Source organism: Mizuhopecten yessoensis, unplaced genomic scaffold (assembly GCF_002113885.1).
Source record: "Mizuhopecten yessoensis strain PY_sf001 unplaced genomic scaffold, ASM211388v2 scaffold3645, whole genome shotgun sequence".
NCBI lineage: Eukaryota > Metazoa > Mollusca > Bivalvia > Pectinida > Pectinidae > Mizuhopecten > Mizuhopecten yessoensis.
Window position 1 is genome coordinate 269,217 of NW_018405148.1, and position 9,750 is coordinate 278,966.

The 9,750-nt window shown below is 40.5% G+C and overlaps 1 protein-coding gene across 1 annotated transcript; it reads left to right on the forward strand.

The window, feature by feature from the left end:
• Positions 1-992: 992 nt before the first annotated feature.
• Positions 993-2,186, forward strand: LOC110447889 (putative nuclease HARBI1). The gene has a single exon (XM_021493856.1). It carries the CDS (start codon positions 1,311-1,313, stop codon positions 2,184-2,186), a length of 876 nt encoding a protein of 291 aa, XP_021349531.1. The 5' UTR covers positions 993-1,310.
• Positions 2,187-9,750: the final 7,564 nt, after the last annotated feature.

Genomic DNA, 9,750 nt, shown 5'->3' on the forward strand with positions numbered 1-9,750 from the left:
TGTATAATGACTGTTTATGTTCGAAACCCTGTTCTCGACGAAGTAAAATATGATTTTGCAATATAATGTTATCGTTTTTCGTAAGGGTGCAATGATATCACAGTACCAGTTACAATCGACGGCGCAGTAACTAAAGGAGTTAGTCAGGCGTATGAGGGCACATAATTTCCCCGTCTAGATTTCCAGGTAGTTTTGGTCTAAAGGATTGGACACTCGATTCTATGCTTGTGTAATTCCTGTCCGGCAACATTGCTATGGTGAAGCCTTTGTTAGATCCCTTTTTTCTTTTTTCTATTTTCAAACAGTGATATTTCGAACAACTATAAGCTCCAAAAATACATGGAAACATGCTATAGTTATGAAAATTTCTGTTGAACGGGACTTTAACAAACGATTCAATATCAGGACAACGTCAAGAATTAAGGCTAACTTAGGTACATAGAACAGTCATTCTGATAGGGTTATATAGAATCATATATTGACAAATAGTAGAGTATGTCAGTTACATTTAACTGTAACACAATCAGAATTCTGCTACGGCTTTTAGCGGGAATTGATAATTGTTCATGAAACTTCAATTGCAGTCAATTTTTTATCAACATTTGAAATTGTAGGGCAATTGACTTCGACTCATCCGAGCACAAGTCATTCTCCAACAAGCACAAGCCAGTCTCCAACAAGCACAAGCCATTCTCCAACAAGCACAAGTCCTTCTCCAACAAGCACAATTTCTTCGATAACAAATTGCGGGGAGGAAGCAACGTTCTGGAGTTGTAACAAAGTTTTTTGTCTTTTTTTTGTTACTGTTAGAAAAACCACGCAATCAACTTTGCAAGGCATGGCTTTTTTAAATAACTTTTAAATCCATCTTTAATACGACTTACGGAATTTTAGTTTTTAATGCCCCCATTTCACTTGCGTTGCGTCAGTGTCAATCAGGGTCGTTCAGTAAATTTTGGGCTGTCGCAAAACTGTTCGAGCATTTCGAACATTTTCGAACACAAATGGCACATCTACGATTCATATCGGTCAGAGTTACGTCAGTATTCGGTCAAAATGGGCCGGTGTCGGTCGGTGTGCGGCAATAGCTGCGTTGATGGTGCGATGATGAGTGTCAGAGTTGCGATGCACTTGGATGCACATAGGACAGACATACGTCGATGTGGGTTAGTATGCGACGCAGTTGCGTCGATGTTACGCCATGGAGGGTCACAGAGGGTCAGACATGTTGATGGCTGCGATCTTCGTTGATTTAAAATAGTGTGATTTCAGGCCTAGGGTGGTCCAATCTAGTCCAGTCCAGGGACAGTATGAATGAGCAAGTACTAGGACTTTTCCAGGCTGATCTGATTGTTCAGCATCATGCCTACATCCGTGCCCAGGCCGAGGTCCTGCAGGAAAGAAGGAGGCAAAGGGCCCGAAGAAGATATAGCAAGAAGCGGTTCTGGGTGAGGACCTGGTTAACAGAAGATGAGCGAGTCTCAGCTGGCCAGTACAACAACCTTATGGTCAAGCTCCGGAACGAGGATGTACAGTCGTTTACTAACTACCTGCGCATGCCTCCAGACATGTTCCAATTCCTGCTCAACCGGCTGACGCCTCGCCTCCAGAAGAAGGACACCAAGTTCAGACGACCTCTGGAACCAGGGCTGAAGTTGGCTGTGGTACTCCGGCACCTGGCTACTGGGGACAACTACCCAAGTTTGCAGTACAGCTTCAGAGTGTCCAGACACACCATCGCCAGCTTTCTGCCAGATGTCTGTCAGGCCATCATCGATGAATTTGCAGAAGAGGAGGTCCAGTGCCCCGTCACCCCCGATGAATGGAAAGAGGTGGCCCTGCAGTTCCAGAGGAGGTGGAACGTCCCTCATGCTCTGGGTGCCCTGGATGGGAAACACGTGGCCATTAAATGCCCAATCAAGTCAGGCTCCTACTACTATAACTACAAGGGGTTTTACTCAATTGTCCTAATGTCCCTGGCTGATGCCAACTACAGGTTCCTGTGGTGTGATGTGGGAGGAGCCGGTCACATGTCAGATGCCCAGATCTTCAACGGCAGTGAGCTCAAAGAGGCCATGGACAACCGTACCATAGGGTTCCCCCCAGAAGATCCACTGCCTTCTGATGATGAGGACACCCCTACTTCCTCCTTGCGGACAACGCATTCGCACTCCGTACCAACTTGATGAAACCTTACTCCACCCGAGGCATGACCAGGTCACAGGCAATGTACAATTACCGCATATCAACCCCATCTTCTGGCCCTGCTCTTCCCACAAGAGGTCCTTCTCAGGTGTCTTCCTGTAGCTTTCATGGCGCGTGTTCCAGACTTGTGGGAACTCTCGGAGCCAGTCACAGACGGCTTGCTCTTGTTCGGGAGTGAGCACCACCTCTGCGGTCTTCTTTTTCTTCTGGGCTGGAACCTCCGTGTCATCTTCTGAAGAAGTTGCACCATTAAAATACTCGTCCTCCTTCTCAGCACCAACGTCTGCCTCCTCCATGGCCTCGGCTACAATATCTTTATTGCCACGTCCACGTCCACACCCTCTGCTCCCTCCAACACGACCACGACCTCTTGGATGCTTCCCTTGCCCAACGATGGTTATCACCTGGCCCACACTTTCAACAACTGGCTGGACCTCTACCTGGTGCTCGTCGTCTCCTGTTGGAGTGTCTCCGGGCTGCATCACGGCTTTGCCCTTCGTCTTCTTTATTGCCTGTCTTAACGTTTTTCTTGATTTCTTTGGTGGCATGATGCTTTGGAAAACAAATGTATCACTAGCCAATCGTATGTGGCGCACCCGTATTTATAGCAACCGACATTGACCAAACTACAACCCAAGCTGACCGAATATTGACGTAACACTGGCGCAGGCTGACGCAGCATGACCGAATGGCGACCCATGTCTAACCCCGCCAGGCAGTGCATGACGGTCCCTGACATTGTTTGCTGACTGAATGTGACCGAATGTCGACTCAGAGCAACCGACTGTGACGTAACACCAACGCAGAGAAACGCACTGTTGACCGAGTCTGATAAAACACTCGGACAGGCAGGGTTTCTCAGGGTTTGTGTTAGGTCGATGGGGGTTGCTATTCGGTTAGACTTACGTCACCTTGCGGTGAAGTTCGGTTGATGAGGGTTAGTACAATATGTACTCGGTCAAAATGCTATCTTGGCCTGTCGCAGCCGATTTTTATGCATGCTCAAAATTTGCCGGGGTCAGAAAATGTTCTCTCGGTCACTCTGCGTCAGTTGGGGTTTCTCGACGTCACCCTTCGGCCAGTGCTTGGTTGATATTCGGTCAATCTACGTTCCTGTCGGATGCTGTCGGGTGGGGGCTAACCGACACCGACGCCGCCTGTCGTAGCCTAGTGAAATGGGGCATAAGCTAGCATGTTTTGTAACATGGTTTTAAAACGTAATCTTGTGAGTAAATAGAACCCCCTGTCTTCTTTTAAATACCTGAGAACTTATTCTACATGCAATATTTTTTTCTGAAATACAATTGCGTTCGACAATTGCTATGTCTTTATGTTTTACTAACACGTATTAAATCCTTATAGTATGTATATAGTTTAATAAACTTGTCATCGTCCATAGTTGGCATACGATCTGAAATAACGAATATTTCTTAACAATGCAGAACATGTATAGATACATACACAATTAAGCAAAAGCTATATGTTGACAATAAAATATGTCAGTTTTTTTATATTCCAAACCTGTCGCTTCCAAGGTCAAGATAACCTCTCTTTCTGCATGTTATTTGAGAAATATTCAACGCATGTACGTGTGTTATGGTTGAATATTTAACGAGTTTGAGAAAATGTTATGATAATTAAGTCCCCCAAACGAAGTTTGGGGACTTATTGTTTTTACTCCGATTCTTATTATTATTATTAAGTCACCCCAAACGAAGTCGGGGAGATTTATTGTTATGTTCCGTTTCTTACTTATTATTATTATTATTATTCCGCCGTAAATGTTTCCGCGATTAATCTCAAGAACTGCTAATGGGATTCTTATCATACTTTGCATGTATAATCAGTACAATTTGTAGTGCATCTGACTCTTATTTTTCCCGCGTCAACCATCCAAGATGGCTGCCGCTGCTCTGATTGGCCGAAATCATATCCAGTAATAACATTCGTTCTATTTGACAGAACATAATGAAACTTGATGAAAGGGATTATAACGTCACACCGATCGTTTCCAACAAAAAAAAATATTTCACTTTAGATTCAAAATGGCGGTCAAATGCAGGCTTCTGATTGGTCGAAATTTAAATATCGTCCAATTTCGATGAAATTTAGTATGTAGGTAAACTATGGCACTACGAACAAAACTGCAATGTCGAAATCATATCCAGTAATAACATTCGTTCTATTTCATGGAACATAATGAAACTCGGTGAAAGGGATGATAACGTCACAGCGCTCGTTTTCGACAAAATATTAATTGACTTTGAATTCAAAATGGCGGCCAAATGCAGGCTTCTGATTGGTAGAAATAAAAATATCGTCCAATTTTGATGAAAATTTGGTATGTAGGTATAGTATGGCACTTCTAATACAACTGCGGTATTCGTTTTGTAAAAAAACAAAATGACTGTCATTTCTTGGCCTGTGATTGGTCAAAATTTCAATATTGTCTGATTTTCATGAAATTTGGTATGTAGGTAAACCATGGGACACCGTTCACCTTCCTTACCTCAGTTTCACATTTCGACAAAATCGCTGCCATTTCCTGGCCTCTGATTGGTCGAGATTTTAATATCGTCCAATTTTGATAAAATTTAGTATGTAGGTGTAGTATGTCACTATGAACACAATGCGGTGTTTCTTTTGTGAAAAAACAAAATGCCTGCGTACTTTCCAGGGAAGGGGTGACTTCCGCTATTACTCGCAATTGCAATTCTAGTTCTTCTTTCTTCTTCTTCTTCCGCTTTCCGCCGTTAAGGTTTCCGACACTTTTCTCAGAAACTATATGTCGGATCTTCATCAAACTTTGAGGGATTATATATATATAATACTTTGAGGGATTATTACTGACACATTTTTGTTTTTCCGATTACCATCCAAGATGGCCGCCACAGCCTCTGATTGGCTCAAACATTTTGAGCCATAACTTTTGTTATATTTGGCGCATCAAAATAAAAGTTTGAGGAAACTTTCGGTAAAGGACGTGCTCTAAAGTCGAATAAAAAATAGACATTGTCTACAAAATGGCCGCAAAAAATGTTTGAAAATTTTGGGTATTTAAAATTTCTAAAGGTGTTCGCTTAAGATAGCCAATGTCCCCTATCCTATTTTATTTGTTTGATAGATATTTTCCAATTCATTCCAAAGTTGACATGTAGGTGTATGATGGTACCGCGAACTCAACCATGATATCCATTTTCTAATTAGACAAAATGGCTGCCATATACTGGTTACTGATTGGTCGAAACTCCGTTATTGTTCTATTTCGTTCAAATTTAGTATGTATGTGTAATATGGCATTGCAAACTCAACTGCGACATTTGTTTTCTAAGTTGACAAAATGGCCGCCATATACTGGCTTCTGATTAGTCGAAATTTAGATATTGTTCAATTTTTGTGAAAATTGGTTTACATGGGTATTAGGGGACTGCGAATTCAATCGCATAGGTTATGTTACCATATCAACCACACGGAGGTTTCTGATTGGTCGAATAAGATAGTGTTCTTTTTTGATGACAATCGATATATAGAGGTATTAAAGGACTGCAAATTCAATCGCATACCTTTATTGCCATAGCAACCACACAGGCTTCTAATTGGTCGCAATTTAGAAATTGTTCGATTTAGTATGTAGGTGCATAAAGGCATTGCGATCATTTTCTGATGCATCTTTGCAACTATGGGGTAGATATTGTTCGATTTTGATAAAAATTGGTATATAGGGGTAATAGGGGACTGCGAGTTCACCTGCATATGTTTTGTTGCCATAGCAATCTTATAGCAACCACACGGAGGCTTCAGATTGGTCGAATTTTCAGATATTGTTTGATTTCACTCAAATTTAGTATGAAGGTGTTTTATGCCATTGTGATCCTTTTCTGATGCATCTTTGTGACTATGGGGGCAGTTTGGGGGACTTCTGTAATGGTTCACCATTACAATTAGTACTTGTTATATCTATTCTACCAAGTAAAATGTAATGACAGTATGTTTCGTGTCTAACAGATTGTCTATAACGCCTAAAGTGAACAAGGTGACCAAGATAATTTAATTTATTTAAATGAGACTGTTTTTATGCGCGCGCTCTGACATTATCACGTGATGCCTATATGTCTATTGTTTATAACAAGCTTTGCTTTTTCTATAATTTGCGAATTCTATTTGTGAACGAGCTAGTGAATTGGATTCAGAAATTCACTAGCTCGTTCACAAATAGAATTCGCATTGGAAGATTTATTAACACTGTTTGGCGTCACCTTGGTTGTTAGTTCAGCGGAACAATTCTGATCGTGAGCTTGACAGGTTTCAAACAAATCTAGAGGTGAAATAAGTTTTCGTTTGTCCGTTAGCGAATCTTCAAAATCAAAACCAAATGCTGGTACCCTCATTCAACGAATGAAACCAGTCACACAACTCGCTTGCGTACCGGTAAATTTGCTTGGGGGGAAGCTTTTTGGAAGAGCGTTTGTGTCTGTTGGAAGATAATACACGCGTGTGCATGTTCTTACGTCAAATGAGCCATGGTTAATAAACAATGTCGTTACGTCGAAAAGGTGTTAGAAATAAGAATATGTGTACATTTTGAAGAATTTCATAACATTGCCTGAATGTAGACTTATTTTGATTGATATACATGTTCTGGTTTGTTTTATATTCCATATAACTGTTATATTTTCTATTTCAGACACTAAGTGGCTCATTAATGCAGGTCTTTCAGTTCTCCTCCTTGCCACGATAATTCTGGTATTTGCTTACTTCCGCTGGAAATGGTATGTTTTAGAAATGTTTATTATAATAAAGCAATGCATTTTAAAAGTGTAATATCAAAATCAAAATATAAATTGCATACAAATGTCTGTATTTGTCTGATCTTGTAAGGGGTGAGAGGATAATTGATATATCATGTAAGAATAAAGTTGAAACATAGCGTCTTATGAAGAATTTTTTGTTGAAAGTGTAGGTAATTGAGCTTAGTACCTTTAAACTTACATAACTAAGAATTAAACTGATTACAGTTGACAGCCAGTCAAAATGTACGTCAATAGAAAATGACAGAAACACGATAAAGCGCACTATCGCTTTTAGCTCTTCATGGTGAATTTGTCAGTTCAAAGCGCGCTAAGTGGAATTCGTCTTTTTCCAGTTTGGAATTCCTATTTACTAAATGAGTGCCAACTGAAATCAGTTCAATGCTAAAATTAACCATTTTCGACTCAATTGCGATAGATGTCGCGAAGACACGAAATACGTTTCACTTTTCCGGTGGCATCAACGTTATGTGTCATACGTTTAGCTTTCTTTCTACACAACTATAAATATTAGATAACCAAATTTGGACTTTTGCATCATAGTTTCTATTATGCAATCCATTCGTTAGATACTTAATATGTCCTACATTTTCTGGTACAATTTAACTGTATAAACCAAATACATATTAGCTTTACAAATTATACGTAACTTTCACTGACTGAAATAAAAACGTTGTTTTTTAACCAAATTATTATATTTTCAAGGCTTACGATATAAGGATTAACATATATACAGTCCATTTTTTCTATTTTCAGGGCTAAAGCTAGCACGCAGTGCATGTCGCCTGATTACTTCGACAGACTGAGATTTCGAGTAGCAACGGGACAGGATGACAATGGTGATCACTTGGAGCATTGCTGTGTTGACCAGAGTGAACGCTCCGCTATTCGCAATCGAGTATATTGTATTCATGGAATGCATACAGATAATCTTCACCCGATCCCCGAGAATAGCAGTAACGACCAATCAGATAATTCCGATTATATTAATGTCGCAAGCAGACGTACTGACCAACGACAGGTTCCTGATCACATGTACCTCAATGTCATGGGCATACAAAGTAACCAAAGGCACTAGCCTCGTCGGTTGAATTACTGAAACCATGCAATCTCCACCTAGATACGTTTCTTTCTTTACACTGTAAGTGTATATAAGGAACGACAACTCGGGATAGAGAGTATGAAACCAGGTAGTTGAGACTATGCAATGCCATTCAGGTAGTTGACCCCCTCCCCATCCCAAACAAACCTCACGGTATCCTATTTGTCAACTCTCCCTATTTAGGAGGGGCCTCCCAGGAACCTTACATGTAAAGTAAATATGTCCAACCAGTCAAAACAGGGAACTTGCTGAACTATTACAATATTCTAAGATCTTTGGATTTCATCTAAAGCAACAAATCAAAATATATCAGTTTTAAGAAGGTTTATTGTGTCCCTATGTCGAGTATATATGTACACGTCTCATTATGTTGCTCCTGGTTATGCAAAGAAAAAACACTTATTAGCATGTGTTTCTTGAAATGTTCAGGCTCGTGTAGTTATTTCAGCAATAAAATGTTTTCAACGGACATCATTCGATTTGTCTTCTGTTCAGATTTATAAGGTTATATTTATATTTCCTCAGCACATTTCTTATATTACATGATTATGGAATTTATTACACTTTTGAAACTTATCAGCTGGGTTCTTTCTTTATTCTGCAGATATTCCAATCAGGAAAGCGTAACATGTTCATGTACATTATTATTGTGACGGATAAATACGTTTCATTTTCACCATTTATTCTTACGGCAACACATTCGCCTACTTTGAACTATCGGAATGCTGAGCTTGCCATGTTTTGTTTACAACGTTAGTGCAGGCAAATTCGCCATGCACCCAAATTCGCTACCCTGTGACGAAAATGCCATATGACATCATAATACATAAGATGTGACGTAAATAACGTCACCATAGTCTTCAACACAGTTAAAGCCTTCAAACATTTTGATAAGAAAAGGTGTAAGAAGGGAATAGTTATTTTATTAATCAAAACAGTTAGAAAATATCTTGTAACGCAACGACTCTTAAAAATGTGGTCTGTGCGACGAACATCTCGCCAACTAAACTCAATAATATGAGGCCTGTTGGTTGTTATTTAGTGTAAATGCATTCCACACAAATTGAAAATACCCATATCTCAATGCTTATCGCAGTTTCATGGTCGACTGAGCCGTCAATGCAATTAAATTGTATTTCTTCTAGTGTATTTTGGTACACCGTGTATACTGACGACCCAATGCTTATGGAAATGACGACCGTTGAAAGCCCTAGCACGACCCTCTCATCCGCATCCGATGAAAAAAAATGTTTTGTGCAGATTAGGCTGATTAGTTCCCCCTCTCTGTATTAGTAACAAGGGGGGAACTATTGGCTGGCTGATAAGTTCCCCCTCTCTGTATTAGTAAACAGGGGGGAACTATTGGCTGGCTGATAAGTTCCCCCTCTCTGTATTAGTTACCAGGGGGGAACTATTGGCTGGCTGATTAGTTCCCCCTCTCTGTATTAGTTACCAGGGGGGAACTATTGGCTGGCTGATTAGTTCCCCCTCTCTGTATTAGTTACCAGGGGGGAACTATTGGCTGGCTGATTAGTTCCCCCTCTCTGTATTAGTTACCAGGGGGGAACTATTGGCTGGCTGATTAGTTCCCCCTCTCTGTATTAGTAACCAGGGGGGAACTATTGGCTGGCTGAT